This window comes from Beta vulgaris, chromosome 8, assembly GCF_026745355.1.
Source record: "Beta vulgaris subsp. vulgaris cultivar EL10 chromosome 8, EL10.2, whole genome shotgun sequence".
Lineage (NCBI taxonomy): Eukaryota > Viridiplantae > Streptophyta > Magnoliopsida > Caryophyllales > Amaranthaceae > Beta > Beta vulgaris.
In genome coordinates this window covers 38,655,077-38,679,401 of record NC_079209.1, presented here as the reverse complement: position 1 = coordinate 38,679,401, position 24,325 = coordinate 38,655,077, and the positions used below count along the sequence as shown (strand labels likewise).

Here is a 24,325-nt window from a genome sequence, read left to right as displayed (position 1 = left end):
TACACTTTCCTTTTTTACCTGTCCTGGAATACTCTTTACACTTCTATTTTGGGATATGACCCACCATTATTTTAATCATTTTACCTTTTAACTATTGGCCCACACTCTCTCTCTCCTCCAAATAAAATAATATCACTCTTATTACCTACCAAGTCTAACCATGACCCATATTTTCTCTCCTTACAATAAAATAATACCATTTTTAGTAACTCTGAACTCCTATCACATCTACTTTTCAATAAAATAACAATTGATAACCAAATAACAATTTATCATCTATAACTACGTGCCTTGATAAATGTAAGAGTATTTCGGGACGGAGGGAGTACTTGTCTATTTGATAGGATTAAATATAGCTTGTGCTTCATGTGATGTTTCCAGCCTTGCATTCAATATTAGCTAGCTTTGTTTGGGTTAAGCTGGGTTCAACCATGTTCTCTGAAGATGTGGAAAAGGACGTAAAAAGTTTCCTTTGCTGATGTGTGGAAAATGATTCCATTGCCAATTTGGTGTTGCACTTCGAGAGATTTTTAAGGGTATTCACGTCAATGTTTCAAGCAATCAAGCTCCAATCCCGAGGCTTTACTATAGTTGGAGTGAAGTTTTCTGTTGCGAGGCTACTTTTTGTAGCTAAGCTGCTTGATGGTAGCCTAAGGGCTTGAGCTTTTTTTATCCTTAGCCTCCTTCCATTTATAGGTATATCCCAAGGTGTCTTGTAATATAACTTTTTATCACTTCCCAAAAAGAAAAAAAAAACTCTTTTGCTCTAAGTCACTTTTAAAAATATTTACTTTTGATTAACATTAACTCACCTTTTTAGAGTTCAGATAACAAATAGTACTCGACTCGTCAACATGAAATTTCCACTTATGGGTAACAGTTTTTAAATCAAATGGACTGGTTTGGCATGGTCAGAATTAATTCATATTAATGTCCTATTTTGTTGCATGACCTGACTGCACAAATACTGAATATAAAAAAAAAATTGTAGGAACGATGTACTCAAATTATCTAGTTCATGCAGTTCAAGTTCAAACTTATCAGATATTCACCTGTCCCCTAGTGTATGTCATTTTTGTTTCGTTATCCATTAGTCTAATATCTAACCCTGGGGAGAAGAGAAGTGCATGTCACTTGCTTCTGCCAGGGGACTAGCCTGACATCGAGCCAGGACTTCTGATCAAGGAGGCTGTTTAGCTAGCTGATTTTGTTTTTAGTAACATCAATTCTTTCGTCCTCCATCTGAAAATTATATTCACCTATAATATTCAGAGTGTTTGAAAAATGTTATCACATTCTCTAAAATAATATTTAATATGATTGAATATCCCTTTTACAAAGGGTGGAGAGAGGATGAAAAGCAAAAAAACTATTACAGAGGGTGTTTTGGTTAACATATATGGTGAATCCCTTACTTTCAGGGATTTGGGAAATGTGATTTATTTCTGGGTGGATGGCCTATTGTTCATAGCGTATATCCTATGGAGAATCTCGAGTGAGTGAGAGAATGATAAACTTGCGTATAAGTATAATTGTATCATAGAAATATATCGTACCAATGAGTTGGAAAATATGCAAGGTATTGGAGGGAGCATTCTTCTTTCTGGTAGAGGCAGTTTTGTTTATGATATCAAGAGACAGTTAGATAACGGAAGGTATAACCTTGCAGGATCGTTGAGAGTGTGGGGCAAGGGGTGACAGAATTCCAAAAAGGTGATCATGTGCTTACATTATTTACAGGAGAGTGTTTGACATGCAGACATTGCTTATCTAGTAAAAGCAATTTGTGTCAGAATCTTGGTCTGGAAAGGAAAGGTGTCATGCACAGTGACCAGAAGACACGTTTTTCAATCAAAGGCAAGCCTGTCTATCATTACTGTGCAGTCTCAAGCTTCAGTGAGTACACTGTTGTTCACTCTGGTTGTGCTGTTAAATTGAGACCTGACGCTCCTTTGGACAAAATTTGTCTTTTCAGTTGTGGAGTAGCTGCAGGTAAGTATAGATAGTGGACTCACCTATTTATCAACTGCTGTCTCTTAGTCTAGTCTTCCTCATGTGGCTTTATGAAATTCTTGCTGTCCTTAATAAAATCTCACAACTCCAAAGCTCTTGAATGGAAGGCCAAATAAAGTATTTATTTCCTCCACCTCGTAGTAATTTTCGTACTTCCTTTTTTCATAAGTCCCAAATTGAGCTTCACACTTTCTCTTGCTTGTTTCCTATACCCGATTTTAATAATACATATATTTATCCATTTAACAAAAATTCTTTATCCCAATGCGAACCCAAGATTTGAAATATTATTTGGGGATAAAATGAGTATAACTTATAACCCTTGAAAACATTTTCGAGAACTGGATCAGTTCTATCTAGACTTATGATAATTAAATGCAAATGGTTTCATACCTCTGAATCTGCTATTAGGTGAGGACTTCCGAAAAGGTTGATTGAGATCTAGATTTGTGTTTTATTATCACTTTTCCCAGACTCTTTTCCTCCTTCCCGTGTTTCATTCTTTTTGTTTACAAGGTGATACGAGGGGCCTCTATTTCTGTGACATTATTGTTATCTTTTATTTGAACCGATCCTATTTTACATGCTAGTATCTAGGCATGGTAAATAAAACAATGGACAGTAAACTGAACTGCGTCTATAGTATTATTCATGCTTCATACATAATGTATATCAACCGTATCATAATTCTTCAATCAAATATTTTCTTACACGAGCTTTTCTAATTAAAGTTTGTGAACGTGAGTTAGGTCTAGGTGCTGCTTGGAAGGTTGCTGATATATCAAAACAATCAACGGTTGTGATCTTTGGCCTTGGAACTGTTGGTCTCTCGGTAAGTAGTGCATTTTATATTTTCATGTGCTATGTTTCACAATGGGCTGCTATTAAGGGCGTTTGCGCCTTGTTAATCCTGTTGTCCATCAGGTAGCTGTAGGTGCCAAACTAAGAGGAGCTTCCCAAATAATTGGTGTTGATACAAACTCTGAGAAATTTGAGAAGGGTGCGAAAAAGTTCTGTTTGTTGAATTCTCCGTATTGCTTGTCAGAAAAGATTAGAAAAACTGATTACTATTGGTGATTCTTATGCAGCGAGGTCATTTGGAATAACACAACTTGTCAACCCAACAGACCATGAAGAACCTATACATCAGGTTAGTAGTGGCGTTTAGTGGCTGTTATATCATGGACACGCACAGATATGAATTGGAATTTCTGGTTATAAAGAACTTCCCCCTTGTTTTGGCTGCTTGTGTTGCGGAATTTTGTTAATGAGCCTTGTTGTGATCCCAGATATCGAATCTGCAGCAATGACTGCGTTTGTTGCATAAGCTCACAAAATATCACATGTTTTTGCTGTTCCTACGCAGGTCATCAAGCGTATGACTAGTGGAGGTGCTGATTATGCATTTGAGTGTGTGGGTGATACTGGAACTGTAACTAATGCTTTGCTCTCATGCTGTGATGTAATATCCTCATTTCTTCCTAAACCCTTTTAAGGAGAACATATTGATTGAATTTAAATTTAAATGTTCGTTCTGTGGTTCTTCCAGGGATGGGGTGTGACAGTTACTCTTGGAGTACCAAAGGTGGAGCCTGAAGTTAGAGCTCATTATGGATTGTTTCTTTCTGGGAGAACATTGAAAGGATCACTAATTGGAGGGTGGAAACCTAAGTCAGATATTCCTAAATTGGTGGACATGTACATCAGGAAGGTGAGAACAAAATTCTCTTCAAGAACTCTTCTAATAATTTGCCTTATTGGCTTGTTATCATGAGCCAAGTAGTGTTACAGGCTGCATTCCACAATAGTTGTTTCACCGGAAGTTGGTAAATATTCTATGTCATTCCAAAGGCAATGGTACTACAACAATCAAAAGAAAACTAAGAGAAGAAAAAAACCCCACAGATATAGATAGCTAACACGCTAATATACCATATACAATTGCTGGTTGCATCAGTAGCAACCCGAAGTAAAATTCTAGGATTCTAAACAAACACATGTTGTAGATCAACAGATATAAAGGCATGAAAACAGCAAGGGGATGTTTGGTTCACTAATAAGAAAGCAAAGAAATATAGATAGGGAAAGCAAAGAAAAGGATTAAGATACAGAACGCTAAGGAAACAAATTCAGAATACATTTTCTTTTTCTTTTTTTTGGTTCAACCAAGGAATGAAAACCAATCATCTTAAACTCTTTGGTTTGCACAAAAGAACCTGAAATACTCCTCCTTTCTCCAGCAAGAAAGCAAAGATATATAGATTGGGAAAGCAAAGAAAAGGATTAAGATACAGAACGCTAAGGAAACAAATTCAGAAAATATTTTCTTTTTCTTTTTTTGGTTCAACCAAAGAATGAAAACCCATCATCTTAAACTCTTTGGTTTGCACAAAAGAACCTGAAATACTCCTCCTTTCTCCAGCAACAATAGTATTTCTCCTATCCCCCTTGTCAGACTTCGGCTTCATCACAAGCAACAATTCTTCTTTCACCAACCTTCCTCTTCCACCCCTTTGCCACTCTCTTCTCCTCCATCACCTACGTCATCCTCTTCTATTGCAACTACTGCCATGCGGCATGCCTCCTCGCCCCTCTGTCTTTTAGTTTGGTCACCAAATAGCAAAGATAGAATAATATATGATCAAATCCACTCATTTAGAGGTACACTATGGTCATAATAATTTCCGTGTTGCTTTTCTCCATTTTTGCCAATGTGATTATATTCAATAGGTAAAATGCTAACGAATGAAATAAACTTATCTGAACAACTTTGGCGTGAACTAAACACTGCCCTAAAGTTAAATTTACCCCGCCCACACGGACTCATAACAATCAACCTCCAGGGATACACGGCTTCTACCTTTTTGGAGTCGACAAAAAAGTAGATTGAGAACGCTCAAGAATATTGGCTTGAATAGAGGAAATCGGAAGAGAAGAGGAAGATGTGTTTAGGCTTTCTCTGTCTTCAACGAATACCCAAACACTGGTATTTATAGGAAGTGGAAAAACAAACGTGATAAGACCCAAGTCCCATGGCCGTGGCCCGAACCGGGCGGGCGGCGCACGTGTGTAGTAACCATACATCACCACATACCCACTAAAAGCCTCATTGCTACTCAACTCAAAGGGTAGAGCAAGAGTAAGAATTATAAACCTTACTCTTCCCTTCTATTTTTTCAATATGGGACAAAAGGCAAAAGATTTTTCATATTCTTTTGAAGCAAAACTTAAACTCCAACAATCCCCCACATGATTCAAAAGAAGAAAACAGAAAGAAATAGGGTTGAAAGAAGATGATATGGGCAATAGATACTAGGTTTTGAAGTGTCAATGTCTTATGGACTTGAATGGACACTCACTGCATACAAATATATCTTACTGTTTTAATAAGTAGATTTCTCTTTGAACATTTCACGAAGTTAGCAAAGGATAGTTGCGCACTCAACCTCTTTCATATCAATAAACGTTCTCGCAATTGGAATATCGGTGTGCCCCACAATTAGCATGGATTTTTATGAATGCTCTAGAGTAGGTTTTGTGACTCTCATAGGGGATTAGGCATAACCCCAACATTCACATAGGTAAGTTCATCAAGTTTGTATTATCACAAACCACCTTAACTAAGGCTATAAACTTATTAAGAGCTCTTAGCTCAACCTTACACATGGAACACTATAATAAAACAAAATACTACATCACTTTTATTAATAGGTATGATAATAGTATACAATAACTTGAGTTCTTTTGTGATTTCATTTGACCATTTGAACTTAGGATTTCCAAGGAAGGATATTCATTATAATTTACTCCACAATAGGCTTTAAACCCATTCTTTATGCATTTTTCTACAAAGGCCTTTGGTAAGAGGATCAGCAATATTTATCTCTGACCTTACATACTCGAGTGACAATACATTACTTTTAATCGAATTTCTAACTATGGCATGCCTAAAGCGAAGATGCCTTCTCTTTCCATTATAGGCTTGATTATCCGCTACCCCAATTGCTGCTTGCGAGTCACACCGCACAAAAACTGATGGAGCTGGCTTCCCACACAATGGAATATTAGCAAGGAAACTCCTTGCCCATTCTGCTTCTTGGCTTGCCAATTGTAAAGCAATAAACTAGATTCCATTGTAGATTTTGGAATACATGTTTGCTTTGATGATTTACATGATATAGCTCCTCCAGCAAGAGTAAACAAATAACCGCAAGTAGATTGAATTTCATCATTATCTGACACCCAATTAGCATCACAAAATCCTTCAACTTGTTTCCTTTGATAATGCAGACCCCAATTGATAGTGCCTTTTAGATACTTCAACAATCTAATCAAGGCACCCCAATGCCCTCGATTAGGATTGTGAGCATATTTTCTCAATCTACTCAGAGCATAAGCTATGTCAGGTTTAGTATAATTCATCAAGAACATTACACTACCGATTATTTTTGCATATTGTTCTTGTAATATACTATCACCCTTATTCTTTTTCAAATGAATACTAGAATCATATTTCACAGGATTGCAATGAATTAATCAAACTTCTTCAATATTTTCTCAATATAATGAGATTGATTTAAAGACATCCCATATGACGTTCTTGTAATCTTTATTTTAAGAAAAACATCAGCCTCTCCTAAATCCTTCATCTCAAAATAAGAATTTAAGAAGCTCTTAGTTGCATTTGCTATACGTCTATATTGGTCCCAAAAATTAACATATCATCCACATATAGACATATGAAAACATAACCAAGCTCATCAATTTTGGAATAAACACAAGCATTAGAATCATTTACCAAAAAACCATTTGTTTATCTATGCATTGTTTTGGTGCTTGTTTCAAACCATACAAAGATCTAATAAACTTGAATACCTTGTCCTCTTAACCAGGACCGGGACCACATCTTTCAGGCTACTTCATATAGATCTCCTCATTGAACTAATCATTCAAAAATGCAATTTTCACATCCATTTGATGTACAACCAAATCATGAATAGATGCAAGTGCAATTAATGCTCTAATGGTGGCTACCTTAGTCATCGGAGAATAAGTATCAAAGAAGTCTAAGCCTTTCTTTTGGTGATGCCCTCCAACTACAAGTTTAGCCTTGTTATTATACTTGTCCAAGGACCCATCAAGCTTGCATTTCTTTGTAAAGATCCACCTACTACTTAGGGCCTTACAACCTCTAGGAAGGTCTGACAAAATCCAAGTATTATTACTCATAATAGACTTTATTTTAGTGTTAATAACCTCTTACCAAAACTTTGAGTCTATAGATCTCGTGGCCTCTAAATAGGTTCTAGGGTTCTCTTCTAATACAAACGCATTGACATCTCATTTAAACACTCTTTCTGAGCTAGAAAGGTAGTAATAAAGTCAGGTCCGAAACTAGACTCAATTCTAGGTCCGAAATTAGACTCAATTTTAGCTCTTACTCCTAGGTTATGAGGTTTCACCAGATGATGGAATGTCATGATACAAAGTCGAAGAAGATGCAGCAGGCAAACATGATTGTACGATAATCATGCTCAAAAGAATTCAACAAATCATGACTCTCTAATAGGACCCAAAACAAGATGCATCTTTAATAATGAGTCTATATGCAGCAGTGTTAGAAGCATAACCAATAAAGATACCATCTAGAGTCTTATGTCTAATCTTACTCCTTTGAAAGCGAGGAATTCCTATTTTACCCAAACAACCCCCACTTTGAGGTAGCCCAAATTAGGCTTATAACCTTTCTGCAATTCATAGGATGTTTTATCTATAGGAAGTTTTATCTAACTTCTTATGGGGAACTCGATTAAGAACATAGCAAGTAAAAAGAATAGCCTCACTTACATGTTAGGTTGCATACCTAAACTAATAAGCATTGCATTCATCATATCGTTAAGGGTCCTATTTTTTCGCTCAGCTATTCCATTTCGTTCGAGTGTATCGGGAGCTCCATCATATTTTCCACCCCTATTTGATCTCACTCTCTTTATCTTAAGGTCTAATTGGTTTTCAACTTCGGCCTTATTAGATTAAACCTTAGTATAACTTGACATGTCATCAACAAATGTAATATAATATTTCTTTCCTCCCATATCGACTAACTCTAATAAAGTAGAGGAATGACACATATTTATTGAATGCTTTCTTAGGGTGCTTAGCTTCTACACATACTTCACATTTATCAAAAGATGTATTGCTAAAGTCAGGAATAAGACTAAGTTGTTTTAGCCTTTTAAAGGATGAACATTCACATGACCTAAACAGACTCAGCAATATAAACGGAAGCAGTAGAAATTTATTTATCAATAACAACATCCAAAACAAAAAGTCCACCATTAAAAAAGCCTTTACTCACAAAATCACCATTTCTGATTACTACAAGTTTATCAGATTCAAAAGTTAACTTGATCCTAGGTTTATTTAAAAGAAAACTAGAAATGAGATTTCTACGGATATCGGGGACATGCATAACATTATGCAAAGCAATGGTTTTATCGTAAGTTAGTTTTAGGAAAACCTTTCCTTTACCTAAAACACTCACAGTGCGTGCTTGAGTTGCCCATGAAGATGCATACTCCTCTAAAGCTTTGTTATAGTCTTGGAACATCTCCTTGTTGGAGCAGATGTGGCGGGTTGCACCAGTGTCCACGACCCATTTAAACATTGCTTACCAATTTGACCTCGAACACCATAGCAGCAATGATGTCATCTTCGGCAAGGGTGGCTTGAGCTTTGTTTTCTTTTGGTTTGCTTTGAGCTTCCTTTCTTTGACGGTAATCCTTGGGAGCATGCACATATATACCATAGATGAAGCAACTTCCCTTAAACTGATGTTTCCCTTTGAAGTTATTTTGGTCTGCCTTGTACCATAAAACTGATTTGGACACTTACCTCTTGGTCCTTTACATACAGCTTTATTAGCAGTAGAGGAAGAGTGATCAATTGATTTCCTTTTGGTTTGGATACGGTTGTACTCCTCAATTTTTCTGTGCTTCAAAGGAATGAACAAAATTTTCTCATGAAATAGGTATTTTTTCAAGTAAACAAGTGGCTTCCGCCAGCACATAAAGTCTCATACTCATAAACTTGATCTAAAACATACACATCATCAGATATGGAAAAACTTCAACCAACAATTACAATCATTGGTACCATACTTAGCAATCAAAGCATCCCAAATATCCTTATCATTTTTTGACTTACTATAAATCATGTAAAGGGCCGAAGTCATATAGTGCAATAACATCCCACGACAAGTCTTATTATCTTTTACAAAATCCCTAGCGAAATTCTCAAGAGCATCAACAGACAAATAATAATCAACCCTAATTTGACCCAAGAAAAATTCGATTTGGTCAGACCACATTTTATAATTTTACCCATTAAAAGGTTCTAACTAAGATAAATCAGGGACAAAGGGATTGGTAACAGGGACGACATTCAAAATAGGCACATTATTATTAGGAATATCACCGGGCATAGTTTTGTAAGAACATAAACAAAAAAATTCAACTTTAGAATATAGGAACATAAACCGGTAATGAATTAAATAAACTTATCTGAACAACCGTGGCGTGAATTAGACACCGCCTTAAAGTCTAATTTGCCCCGCTACAACACACAGACTCACAACAATCAACCTTCAGGGATACACGACTTGTAAGAAGTGGAAAAAACGGTTAACTGGGGTTAATGGCAAAAGACGTGGAGAGAAATTAAGGAAAACGATCACTTAGGGAGAAACAATAACTTTATTGGTTACAAAAAACTGTCATTAAATGTTATTAAATAATTGATCCAAAAAGATAGTTAAGTTAAGTTTATTCCCCATGACCCATGACCCTGACCCAGACCGGGCGGGCAGCGTGTGCATGTGGTAACCATACATCACCACAAACCCACTAAAAACCTCATTGTTACTCAACTCAAATGGTAGAGGAAGAGTGTTGAAAATCACCAAACTTGATTTAGAAAACACTAATATTAGTTTACTTTAATTAATGTTTGTTAAAATTAGTGAGAGGTTGGAAATGAGAAGAATCCTCATCCTTTACATGCTTACAAAATTAGATAATATAAATCCAATGTTTTATTTTTAATGTAAGAGAGGAGAATAAAAAGAAACAAGGGAGATATGAAGTTAAAAGTGTTATTTTCAGATATCTATATATATTAAGAATTTGTTTTGTTATCCGGGTTGTAACCCATATTAATTTTCCTTCACATAATTATTGTTGTTATTTGAGTTAGCAATTCGTAAATTATTTTTAACTGCTACATTTGGTATCAGAGCCAGTTTATTAAAATATTTGGTAATGTCTGTCAACTTTGTTCGGCCTCAAGTACCCTAATTAGCAAAAGACCAATATGAAGATTTGTGTATCAAAATGAAAGCATTATTTGGTTCTTAAGATTTGTGGGAAATTGTTAGTGATGGGTTTGAAAAACCATCATATGAGACAAAAGCCTCATTAGATCGAGAAAAGAAGATGAGTTGAAAGAAAATTTGAAAAATGATTAAAGAGCATTATTTTTTAGGGTTTTTTTACCAGGTGCCCCTGTTGTTTTTCAAAATTCATAGGGTACCCCTTGTTTTTAAAAAATGCATCAGGTACCCTTACTATTTTCATAAAATGCATGAAATGCCCTTAATGACTAACGGTGTCACGTTTTCGTTAGTCATTAACTCTAATTTTCTATTTTTAAACCCTAATTCTAACACCTACCCCTAACCTTAACCCTAACCCTAACCCTAACCTAACCCTAACCTAACCACTGCTCCACCACCCCTCCTACCACCCCAGCCACCCCATTCTCCCACCACCCTAGTAGCCCCACCCTCCCACCACCGGTCCCCGCCCTCCCCTAACCCACCCTGCAGCCGCGTTCCACTCACCCGAACCTCCCGCCAACCTCGGCAGCCTCCCTCCCCTAACCCACCCTGTAGCCGCCCTCTACTCACCCCACCCTCCCACCCCCCTCGGCAACCCCCCTCCCCTAACCCACCATGCAGTCGCCTTTCACTCACCCCACCCCCCACCACCCCCATACCTGCAGCTCCCCCACCCTCCCCCACCCGTTGTCGAATCCCCCGACCCCCCTATAGTATTTGGAGTAGAATTTTGAGTGACATGGAAGGTCTGAATTGCAAAGTTTTCCTTTCCATTAATTTTTTTTCACCATATTACTCTATGCAATGGAAGGAAAATATATAGATCAAGAAACAACTCAAGAGTCAAAAGATTGTGATTTTATTGAGGAAGATGATGAGCCCAACCGTTTAGTTATGGAGGGGGGATTCGACAACTGCGGGAGGGGGGGAGTTGCAGCTACGAGGGTCGTGGGAGGGTGGGGTGAGGGGAGGGCGGTTGCCGAGGGTGGTGGGAGTGTTGAAGATCGGTGGTGGGAGGGTGGGGGTGAAGTGTTAGAGGGTTAGTGTTAGGGTTATGGTCAGGTTTAGATGGTTTATTTTGGGTTAGAAGGGTTAATTAACCCTAATGACTAATGGAAATTTGACACTGTTAGTCATTAAGGGCATTTCATGCATTTTGTGAAAATAGTAAGGGTACTGGTGTATTTTTTTTAAACCAGGGTACCCCATGAATTTTGAAAAACCATAGGGGTATCTGATGAAAAAACCGTATTTTTTTTTATCCATGATTAGACCGCTAAACATTTGTAAAGATCTCGAACGCAACCACAAGCAAGGAAGCTTGGGATGCACTCGCAACGATATTTAAAGGAGTCGAGAGGGTTAGAAATTTAGGATGACATAAATTGAGTCTATTTCTGATAATGATTATGTGCTTCTAACAAATGTTAACTAGCAAAAACTGACCAAAGAAAAGATTGAACATACTAAGATTGTCGAGAAAATACTTTGATCTTGCAATAGAAAATTTAATCATGTATTACCTGCAATTGGAGAATCTACACACATTGATATCTTATAGATGGAAGAGCTTCTTGGATCACTTCAAGTGCATGAACAAAGAATTCAAAAGAATGATGGACCAGCTATGATAGAGCATACACTTGAATCAAAGTTGTCATCAAATGAACAAAGAGGTGGAAATCGACGAGGTGGTTTCCATGGACGAGGTAGAGGTCGTGATAACTACCAACCTCGCGATAACTGTCAACCTTGTAACCAAGGCAATGAGAGAAACTTTTGCCATGGAAGAGGGTCAAACAGAGGAAAAAGTTTTTAATGAACGTGGTAAAGCAAAAGATGTTCAATGCTTTAATTGTCAAAAATATGGACATTATGCATCCAATTGTTGCAATATATATAAGGATCAAGGAAATCGATTGAATTTTGCTGAATCGTCAAGAAACAATGAAGAAAGTCCTACATTGTTGCTAGCGCATGAAGAAGCTAGTAATCAACAAGATATGTGGTTTTTCGATTCTGGAGCTAGTTACCACATTACCTACCAAAGCATGTTTATGGAATCTGGATACCATGTTTAAACTTAGTTAATATATTAATATGGTACACCATTCTTCGACATTACCTACCAAAGCATGTTTCTGGAATCTGGATACCTTTTCATAAGCCATCTCATGGTTAATAATAATTATGTATAGGTCCTTTTTTTTCACCCTGTACTACATCATCTCTCATAAGATGAATGGCCTTCATGGTAGACCATCCCGGCATAACCCAGATTGGTTCTCTTAATTGCTCGTACATTATCACACTCTCCCACAATTTCATGGTAGGACGCGTAAGCTTATCCCTGATGATTTGAGGAGTATTGGCCTTCTCCTTTGTTTTTGTACAACGGTATCTATTTGTTTTGCCTCCAATCTTCCAAAGAAAACCAATTTTTGTTGAATAAGTTTGTTAACATATTTAAACATTCCTTAGGAATCCTCTAAACCTCACTTGGAAATACCATATGGGCTAGCTACTCTTTTTTCTGTCTCATTTTCTTTAATGCCTTCTCTACCTCTATTTTTTTTTAAAGTACGCATACTCCCAGTTCCCACTCCTCGACAATGATGTCTCATGCTATACTAAGTTGGATTACATTAACAACTCATCAAGGTATTCTTCCATCTATCCTTGATCTCTTTTTACAGGATTAGGGTTCTTTAGTCTTAATCACTCACACATTTGAATTTTGATCATTGGGATCCATGTTCAACACTTGTTTTCTTTTACCTGTCCTATATATTTCTTTTTCATCATCTCTTGACTCTAGCTTTTTGATATACCTTTGACTTTGTTTAGTGTCCTTAAAGTTTGCAATGCTCTCTTCATTCCCACATTTTCCCAAGGTTAAGTAGCATTTACTTCATTCACTGCACCAAGGTTTAAGAATGCAGCAGGTCGCTTTGTAGGGAACACCCTTATGGAAATATCATAATGATGCATTCTAATGGATACATCTAAGTTTTACATTGGTTGTAACCTACGAGGCTACGACAACTCTCCTCCTTTATCTGGGCTTGACACCGACAGTGAATGGGCTTTCGCGTTTGTTCTATTACAAGTTACAAATAGATGTGTGTGCATTTGGTACCCATAATGTGAATGGTATAAAAAGAAGACAAATTTTAGGACATCTGGAAAGGAATCCTAGGACATTATGGAATACATGAGGGTGAAACTTTTTTTTACATAGTATCTAAGGAGATAGTTGCCTTGCTGTCAAGCAACAGCATTAGTGAAAAAGAATTCATGGGTTTGGGCCACTTGGTGACGAAAAATACAACAAAAACAACATTGGGGCCTTTTTACAGTGGTTTTTTTTGGTTGGGGGGGGGGGTTTGGATTGAGCACTAGGGGTAGTGTTAATTAACTTCCAGTCGATATGCTCTTAATGCTCTTACTAGAAATTAAGATTTTGTAAATGGAAATAGAATTTTAAGTTCCAACATAGGGGCCATTTTATTAGGTCATGAACTGGCGGAATGTCTCTCGATAGAAACCAAAACAGTGTCAACATGACGAGTTTGTCTAATTATCCTTGATTCCTGTTGTGTTTATATCTCTTTTGGTTCTTTGACTTCTTTCTTAATTATACAAATAAACCTTTTTACATCTTTGTGAGAAATGGTAAATGAACTTCATAAAAGAATCCTACCTTATTGTATCTGTATCATTAATATATCCTAAAGTGGTTCTACTTCGACTGGAACATGGTTTAATTTTTAATTGACTTCCATGCATTTGCACATTAATTGGAGATAATTCATATACTATTATTATACTGTTGTAGCCTGTAAGGCTCCGTTTGGTTGGATGTAAAACATTTTCAATGTAAAATGATTTTTCATGTAAAACATTTTACAATGGAAAATTCAAATGCAAAACTAATTTTCCTTTGTTTGGTTCAATGTAAAAAAAGTTATGGAAAAGAGAAAATTGAAAGGGGAAGGGAGAGGATGGATAAGAGGATAATAAAAGGTTGCTAAGGAAGAGGGAGGAAAATATGTTTTCCCTTCTTTTTGAAAGGAAAATGATTTTCACCTAAAGCTCCCTTGATGGAAATCTTGTTTTACACCCCTTATCAAACCAAACAACGTGTTAAAATATTGAAGGCCTTCCTCATTTCATCTATCTTTAGCATTTGATAATTATTAATTACTATGTTATTGTTAGAATAATAAGAACAACCTTTAATTATTTAGCATATAACTATACTATTGTTGTAATCACACTACTATATAAGCATTGTAATCATTCAAGAGACATAATAACATTATTAAGAATAATATTCAATACATATTTATATTTATATATCTTATATTATTTATGCACTATTAGCACTATATCCTAACAGTGGTATCAAGAGCTAGAACGATCAAGAAGGCTCTAGCATGATTTCCGCAAAGTTAGAAATACTTCATAAAATACAATATTATCTACAAAAAAACAAAAAAAAAAAAAAAAAAAGAATGGCATTGACAAGCACAATAAACCAACAAGAAGTTCCACTTTTCAACGGTAGCAATTACGAATATTGGAGCATTCGAATGAAGACTGTTTTACGTGCTTTTGGAGTATGGGAAGTCGTTGAATCAGGTGTACCAACAATTACACCAAATGAAGGAGAATCTGCTGTAGGAGGAGTTGATTGGCAAAAAAAGGATGCGGAAGCATTAGCCAAAATTCACTTAGCTACTACAGACTCGGTATTTCCTCGAATAATGAATGCTACCTCAGCAAAACAAGCATGGGATACCTTGAAAAGTGAATTTCAAGGAATCGAGAAAATGAAGGCTGTCAAATTACAATCTCTTCAACTTGAGTTTGATAATTTGAAGATGAAAAAAGATGAATGTATAAAAGATTACTCTGCAAGAGTGATAGAAATTGTGAATCACTTAAAAACCATGGGTGAAGATATAACTGATTGACGAGTTGTGCAGAAAATGTTATTAACTTTATCAAAAAAAATTAAATTAGTCGCACAAATAATTGAAGAGTCAAAAGATATTACAAAATTATCTCTTTGTGGATTCTCTTGGTTCTCTACAAATACATGAATTGAGAGTGAATATCAGGGATGATGAAACATCGTCAGAAGGTCCAGAGGTAGCTTTCCAATCAAGGCATAAACCCTCATTGTCGAAACCTCATAATAATTCAAGAGGAAATTTCAAGCACAAGAATTCATACAACAATAGAGAGAAAAATCAAAAAGGTAAATTTCCTCCTTGCAAAATTTGTAAAAATACAAATCATGAAGAAAAGAATTGTTGGCACAAGGGAAAACTGCAATGCAATTATTGCGAGAATTTTGGTCATACTGAAAATGTATGCGGATTTAAGAAACAACAAGCAAGCGTTTCAGAAACAATTGATGAAGAAGGTTATCTATTTTATGCTAATCAAAATAATAGTTACAAAAGGATGATTGGCTTATAGATAGTTGATGCACAAATCATATGACAAAGCAATTTGATATTTTCACCAACATTGACACATCTGTTAAAATCCCTATCAAAATGGGTAACGGATCAATGGTGGAGTCTGAAGGCAATGGCACTATTGTTGTTCAGACAAAACTGGGGACAAGGTTTATTAAAGATGTTCTTTATGTCCCTAGTGTTCCTCAAATGATTCAAAATAGATATTCTGTCCATTTTAAGGATGAATCATGTGCAATATTGGACCCACAAAAAAAATCAAGTTGCTAATGTTAAAATGAAAATGTTTAAATTGGCAATATGAAGGGAAAGAAAAGGTAATGCAAGCTCAAGAAGATGAAGCTACATGGCTATGGCACAAACGTTTTGGTCATAGTAATTTTCAGAATCTAAAACTTCTTTCACAGAGAAATATGGTGAAGGATATACTAGTTATGTCAAATATAATTGGTGTTTGCCCTGGTTGTCAATTGGGAAAAATGACAAGACACCCATTTCCAAAAGGACTTGCACGAAGAGCGACAAAGAAATTACAGCTTGTACTTGTACATACAGATGTATGTGGTCCAATGAGAACTCCTTCTCTTGATGATAGCAGGTATTTCATCTTATTCATTGATGATTATTCTCGAATGACATGGGTTTACTTCATGAAAGATCGTTCTGAGGTCTTTAAAACATTTAATAAATTCAAGAATTATGTTGAGAAAGAAAGTTCTTCACAAATCATGAATCTCAGAAGCGACAACGGCACAGAGTATACCTCATCAGAATTCAACAAATTTTGTGATGCGGAAGGTATACGTCATCAACTTACTGTTCCATACACACCACAACAAAATGGCGTGACTGAAAGAAAGAACAGAACCGTAATGGAGATGGCAAGATCAATGCTCAAAGGATAAGGCAATGCCTAACAAGTTTTTGGCAGAAGCAGTCTATACATCCGTGTATCTTCAAAATCGACTCTCAAGAAAAGCAATAGAAGACCGAACACCAATTGAAGCATGGACTGGATATAAACCATCTGTAAGTCATTTAAGGGTATTTGGATGCATATGTTATGCTCATATACCTGATCAAAAGCGTCACAAACTTGATGATAAATCTGAAAAGGGAATTTTCCTTGGCTATAGCTCTCAATCTAAAGGATATAGAGTATATAACCCATATACTCATAAAATTCAAGTTAGCAGGGATGTAGTGTTTGACGAAGGTGCGTCATGGAATTGGGAGCAAAATGACATTGATAAAAGATATGTGACAACACCATTAGTATCACAACAACAACAATAAAACTATTCTACACCACAAATATCTATTCCTATTAATCAGACGGGTCAACGCTCGCAGGAGGCGATCGACAATAATGAATCTGATTCTCATGGATTTGATTTTGGTAGCTCTACAGAATCACCTCCAAGAAGGACTCGGAGAATCTCTGACATATACGACACTACTGAAAGAATCCCATATCTTGATCTTGAACAATGTGAATTTTGTTGTCTTACTACTCATAAACCAATAAACTATGAGCAAGCTTCTCGATATGAAGAATGGAGAGCTGCTATGAAAGAAGAAATTCGCATGATTGAGAAAAATCAAACATGGGAATTGCAAGATAAGCCACCAAACAAAGATGTCATTGGTGTAAAATGGATATTCAAGACAAAATTCAATCCAAATGGCTCAATTCAAAAGCACAAAGCCAGACTGGTAGTAAAAGGATATTCACAACAATTCGGCATTGATTATAATGAGACATTTGGTCTGGTGTCAAGACAAGATACAGTTAGAGTAATTCTTGCTCTAGCTGCACAACGAAAATGGAAAATTTATCAACTTGATGTAAAGTCTGCTTTTTTAAATGGATTTCTCGAGAAGAATCTATATTGAACAACCTCCAGGGTTTGTAGTGAAAGGAAAGGAAGATAAAGTACTGAAGCTAAAGAAAGCTCTATATGGGCTCAAACAAGCTCCACGTGCTTGGTATAGTCGAATTGATGGTTACTTTATTCAACAAGGATTCAAGAGGAGTCCTAATGAAGCAACATTATACCTAAAAATGGATGGGACTAATGTCATAATCTTATCACTTTATGTGGATGTCTAATCAATACTGGAAACAATCCAACAATGATAGAAGCATTTAAGCAAGACATGATGAAGCAATTTGAAATGACTGATCTTGGTCTAATGAATTATTTTCTTGGTATGGAGATTGAACAAACCAAAGAAGGGATTTTCATAAGTCAAAAGAAATATGCAGAAAACATCTTAAAAGAGTTTAAGATGGAAAATTGCAAACCGATTTCCACTCCGTTAGGTCAGAATGAAAAGTCAAGGAAGATGATTCCGAAGATGCTGATGTTAAACAATATAGAAGCATAATTGGGAGTTTATATATATTTACAGCTACAAGACCAGATATGATGTATGCTATAAGCATGTTAGCAAGGTTTATGCAGAAACCAAGCCAAATACACTTACAAGCAATCAAGAGAGTTCTTCGCTATCTAAAAGGAACCTCATATTATGGAATATGGTACAGGCCCATTAAAAATTCTGAACTAATTGGATATTCAGACAGCGATTGGGCTGGATCCATAGATGATATGAGAAGTACATCGGGATATGTATTTTCACTAGGAAATAGAGTATTTTCTTGGCTAAGTCAAAAGCAAGATATCGTGGCTCAATCAACAGCGGAAGCAGAGTATATTGTCGTATGTGTTGCTGCAAATCAAACTATTTGGCTACGAAGAATTTTAGCAGAAATGGGAGAAGAGCAAAAACAACCAACGAAGATATATTGTGATAGTAAATCTGCTATTGCTATTGCTAAGAATCCACTACTACATCGAAAGACTAAACATATAAAAATAAAATATCACTTTGTACGTGAAGTTGAAAGTGCAGGAAAGATCAACTTAATTCATTGTGCCTCAGAAGAACAAATTGCTGACATATTTACAAAAGCTCTTTCGAAAACAAGTTTCGAGTACTTGAGAGAAAAGCTTGGCGTTCAAAGGAAGTTCTTCAAGGAGGAGTGTTAAAATATTGAAGGCCTTCCTCATTTCATCTATCTTTAGCATTTGATAACTATTAATTACTATGTTATTGTTAGAATAATAAGAACAACCTTTAATTATTTAGCATATAACTATACTATTGTTGTAATCACACTACTATATAAGCATTGTAATCATTGAAGAGACAAAATAACATTATTAAGAATAATATTCAATACATATTTATATTTATATATCGTATATTATTTATGCACTATTAGCACTATATCCTAACACAACGGAAAATGAAAGAAAAAGAAAAACTCATTTTCATGGAAAATATTTTACACCCTATCAAACGGAGCCTAAGTGATACGAGTCATTCTTGCTGTGGAAACATCCCCACTTATGTTCTAGTTTCCTGTGAAACAGTAGTACTTGTCTAACGCTTAGTGAGTTTTGGCAGGCAAGGGCGGAGCTTTATTGTTAGGTGTGACTTTTTCTGCATAAAATTGGATTATTGTAAATTTTCTCTTTCGAAATATGGTGATTTGCCCCCAATAATTGTTTTTTATTTTTTTTTTCACCCACTAATATATTGTTCTTGATTCGGCCACAGGAAATTCCAGTAGATCAGTTCATCACTCATAATCTTCGGTTTGCAGATATCAACCAAGCTTTTGATCTAATGAATAAAGGGAACTGTCTACGCTGTGTAATTCACATGCCAAATTAGATCTCAGCATATATTATCAGGGTAAACAATGATATGCTGCTCAATTTTTTCATATTATATCTACATAACTGAGTTCTACAGGATATACAGTTAGGTCAATGCACTCACATTCTCTCAATAACTGAATAAAGCTTTCGATCTCAGTGCTATTATTCAGCTTTACACTTTTTCTGGGTAAAACAAAGCTCGGATACGGGTGGCTGAAAGGTGTATACTAGTTGAGAGATGCAGCTTGTGGATCTCTATCGTCGTGTTTAGAGTTGGTTCTTCTTGGCATAAGGAATTATATAAGATGATTTTCTCGGTGGCTGGAGCTTTGTGAGGCAATAATGTAAGCTTAATTCAAGCTCAAATGAATTCAGTTCTTACGACCTGTATGTATTGTTTATTTACAGTCTACATTTGAAATTTGAGGGTAGGAGGTAGAAATCATCTCAAATGGGTAAACAAAGTGAGTCCAACTGTGGAAAAGTCACCCATAGAACAGTGAACATCAAACATCTGAGGCGTTGGGTAAGAATTGTTCTTATAATGGTATTGCTGTGGTGTTTTTGCTCCTTACACAATGACAGTCAATTAAAAAATTAAAACCCTTCTAATTGGCGCAAATTGGCCATTATACCTTGTATCAATTGTGGATCGAACCTAAAGAATTTCTAGTTCAACGACCAAAATCATGCTATGAAGATGATGGGCACCCAAGTTGCGCAGCAAAAAAAGTGTGACATTCTCTGTAATCTATAAATATTTCGAGTACTATCGTATCAATACTTTAATCTTTGTTGCTTGATCACCTGATCCGAATAAATTTTTGTGAATTCAAGCTAACTAAGCTGAATTAATGAAGAAATATTAGAGAGAAGTAGAGAGAATTGAAGAAGAAAGTAGAGTTATGTTTATTTCACCAGAATCTAACTATTACAATCTAACATAATGATTATATATATACTCCCTCCGTCCCAATTTATTTGCTACAAGCACTTTTTCACAAAGACCAAGGAAAACAGTGGGGCCCACTGTACAGAGGGGAAATTAAACAAAAGTAATGGTGTTTAGTTATAGTGTGAGAAAGCTGATTAAAAGCCAAAAAAAGGTCTTGGCCCACATGCTTTTAAAAGAAGGCGACAGTTTATATTGAAGGAGGGAATTCATTTCCCTCCAAAATTTTACAAGGAATAATTAATGAATTGAATTTCAGTTACAATTATACAACCAAAGGGAACTAAAATTTTCCCTCCAAAATTTTTAAGCAAAATTACATAACAGGGGTTTGAAATTTTCCCCAAAAATTCGAAATTAAGGGGGAATTGAATTTTCCTCCAAAAAACTTGGAAAAAATTTATAAGCAACAGGGGACTATATATACACAACCACTTTTGCACTTGCATTAAATTTTTTCAGCACTGCCATCAACCAAACCAAAGACACCAACCAGCAGCTAGCCACCACCACCATCAAAGACACCAACCAGCAGCCAGCCACCACCATCAAAGACACCAAACAGTAGCCATTTCCTTTGGGGGGGGGGGGTTTGGGTAGATTAACTCTCAGAAAAATCATCATAGAGTTTTTTAGAAGCCATTTCTGATTTCATAGCTTCACTTGAGGAATGTGTAGAAGCTTTCTCAGCTTGAACATGTCTGCCATCCATAGCTTAGCTATGGCCCCCCTAGACAGTTCTATTGATAACACTTCAACACCATCCCCATCAGCTCTTAATTCACCACAAAATTACCCAACTTTTGATCTGAATGATCCACTGCCAGAACCAGAACCATAACCATAACCATAACCATAACCACAACCAGAACCACAATTACAACTTCAACCACAACCAGAGGCCTTTGACCTTAACAGAGCACCAGCAGATTCACTTGAAGAAGAAGCAGATTTCTTCAAAGAAATGGAACATGGAAATGGTCAAGATGAGTTTGTTGCTGAGTGGTTAGATGATGACTCAGATGTCCAGGTCTCAGAATATGATTGGACAGATAGTGAATCAGCTGAAGAACATGAAGAACAGCAACAGCCAGAACAAGTGGTCAACAGGACCCATTTTTTGCACAATCATGCAAGATGTCATATTGCAAACAGACTACAACAAGTAGCATACAGAAAAGTAAATGGCAGATTCACTATAACTCAGGGGGCTATAAAAAGAATTGCAACTGAGTTAAAGACTTCAAGGTGGACAATTGGTAGAATATGGAAGAATGTAAGACAACAACTCCAACAAAATGCAATGATAGAGGTGAATCACAAAAAAACAGGGAGGGTAGGCAGAAAAAGAATTCAATTGGATCCTCAACAATTAACTGCAATTCCTCTAAGAAAGAGGACAAGTGTAAGAGCAACAGCAGCAGCCCTAGGTATGGATAAGTCTACATTGCAGAGGTTGGTGAAAAGGGGGGCTATAAAAAAACACACTAATGCCATAAATCACATCTGACCCCAGCACATAAGGTTGCAAGGGTGTTGTGGTGTTTGGGTTCCATCATACCAAACACTATCCAAACAATACCAAAATTCAGCAACATGTATAATTTGGTTCTGGATGAGAAATGGTTTTGCATGAGCAAAATTTCTCAAAGGTACTACCTAGCTCCGGGTGAAGTAGAGCCATATAGAAGATGATTCATAGTCAAAGTCATGTGCATAGCTGCACTAGCAAGGCCACACATAACTCTAAATGGAGAGGTCAGTTTTGATGGGAAGATAGGAATCTTCCCATTCATAGAAGAGGTGGCAGCAAAGAGGTCAAGTTGTAACAGAGATGCAGGGGTGATTGAAACCAAACCTCAATTAAGCATCACAAAAGATGTCATAAGGGAGAAGTTGATAAAGCACATATTGCCATCTATAAGAGAGAAGTGGCCAGAGGATGGATGCAAGCAAATATGGATTGTCCAAGACAATGCAAGGCCACACATAGCAAGTAATGATGTGCAGTTCACTTTGGAAGCACAAAAAGATGGTTTTGATATCAGATTAATCAATCAGCCAGCACAGTCACCAGATATGAATGTGTTAGATCTTGGTTTTTTTAATGCAATTCAAACATTAAAAGATCAAATAGCACCTAGAAGTGTGAAACAGTTGGTGAAGGCAGTGAACAAGACATTTGACAACTATGATCCTAAGCTATGCAATCATATTTGGTTAACTCTACAATAAGTGATGAAGGAGACTCTAATAGTGAAGGGTAACAACAATTACCACATACCACACATGGAGAAGAAATCACTAGAGAGGAGGGGTGAGTTACCAACATCTATTGTCATTAGTCCACAATTAGTAGAAGAGAGCAGAAAATGGGCAGAAGAAGGGCATTTTCAAGATGAAGAAGAAAAAGCAAACCATGGGGAATCAGATTCAGATGATGGTATTGGGATAATATAAACAAAATACAGCAAGCAATGAGCATTTGAAGGCCAGTTTTTTGGGCATTAGAGTGCAAGAACAACATAAGTTTTTGTAAGTAAAATACGACATATATAGGTTGTTAAACATTTTGTATATGTAGTTACAAACATTTTGTATTAAACCTTTACATTTATAATATGTAAACATTTTGGGTTATGTTAAGTAAAAAAAAAAACAGTTCATATAACATCCATAATAAAACAGTTAGGTTAAAAAAATAGTTCATGTATAGTCAGGTTTAAAAAAACAGTAGTGCATGTTAGTATTTCATGTTAAGTTAATAAAACAGTTCATGTGAAGTTATGGTAAATAAAAAGTTCATGTGAAGTTAAGAACAAAAAACAGGAGTTCATTGTATCAAACAAATGATTGAGAAAAAAAAGAAAATCAAATTAAACATTGTTGCAAGAAAAATTCAATCAGATTTCATTTTTTTCTCAATCATATTTAAAACAAAATGATAATGAAGGCCAATTTTATAAATACACAAGTTAGGCATGATTAAAGTTCCTCTCAAGGAGTCCCCACTCATCCATAATACTCAACACATGCTATTAAAACAAAGGTAAAGTTGAAAAGAAGAGCACAAAAAATTGGTGGCAATATGCTTGTGTCTAGTCTTAAAAGGCATAATGTCCAAAGGTTGTTAAATCATCAGACCTCATTCATCATTGAGGAACAAAGTGCACCTCTCAAGTAAACATATTATGTCATTAAAACTCTATTGGACAGCCAAACAAGAACCAAAATGTAACACATATGCCTCATCAATTCTTTATACTACAATCCTAATCATTTTACCAGTGTTTAAATGCAAAATGGAGTAATAATTTGGATGTAACATCTCATTTCATCCTAGAGGATCACACCGACACAAACAACATATAACATGATCAAATCAGAACATGGAACATGATCAAATCAAAATCAGAATACAGAATATGATCAAATGAGAACATGGAACATGATCAATGCAAAATCAGAACATAGAACATGAAACAAATGAGAACATGGAACATGATCAAAGCAAAATCAGAACATAGAACATGGAACAAATGAGAACATGGAACATGATCAAAGCAAAATCAGAACACAGAACATGATCAAATGAGAACATGGAACATGATCAATGCAAAATCAGAACGTAGAACATGGAACAAATGAGAACATGGAACATGATCAAAGCAAAATCAGAACATAGAACATGGAACAAATGAGAACATGGAACATGATCAATGCAAAATCAGAACATAGA

General features: G+C 36.0%; 1 protein-coding gene across 8 annotated transcripts in view; it reads left to right on the top strand.

The window, feature by feature from the left end:
* Positions 1 to 20,279, top strand: part of LOC104901423 (alcohol dehydrogenase-like 6) — a 28,038-nt gene extending 7,759 nt beyond the window's left edge. For 2 of the 8 annotated variants that reach the window (XM_057391030.1, XM_010689005.3), the window contains 7 exons: positions 1,670 to 1,992; positions 2,763 to 2,845; positions 2,938 to 3,013; positions 3,102 to 3,163; positions 3,380 to 3,475; positions 3,563 to 3,724; positions 19,531 to 20,279. In XM_057391030.1, coding sequence (XP_057247013.1) covers positions 1,670 to 1,992; positions 2,763 to 2,845; positions 2,938 to 3,013; positions 3,102 to 3,163; positions 3,380 to 3,475; positions 3,563 to 3,724; positions 19,531 to 19,647 — 919 coding nt within the window. In that variant the 3' untranslated portion in view covers positions 19,648 to 20,279. Of the gene's footprint in view, positions 1 to 1,669; positions 1,993 to 2,762; positions 2,846 to 2,937; positions 3,014 to 3,101; positions 3,164 to 3,379; positions 3,476 to 3,562; positions 3,725 to 5,993; positions 6,825 to 8,928; positions 9,071 to 19,377; positions 19,402 to 19,530 lie in introns of those variants that run through there. The other 6 variants (XR_791203.4, XM_048634459.2, XM_010689004.4 and 3 more) reach the window with 6 other exon arrangements.
* The last annotated feature ends 4,046 nt before the right edge of the window (positions 20,280 to 24,325 follow it).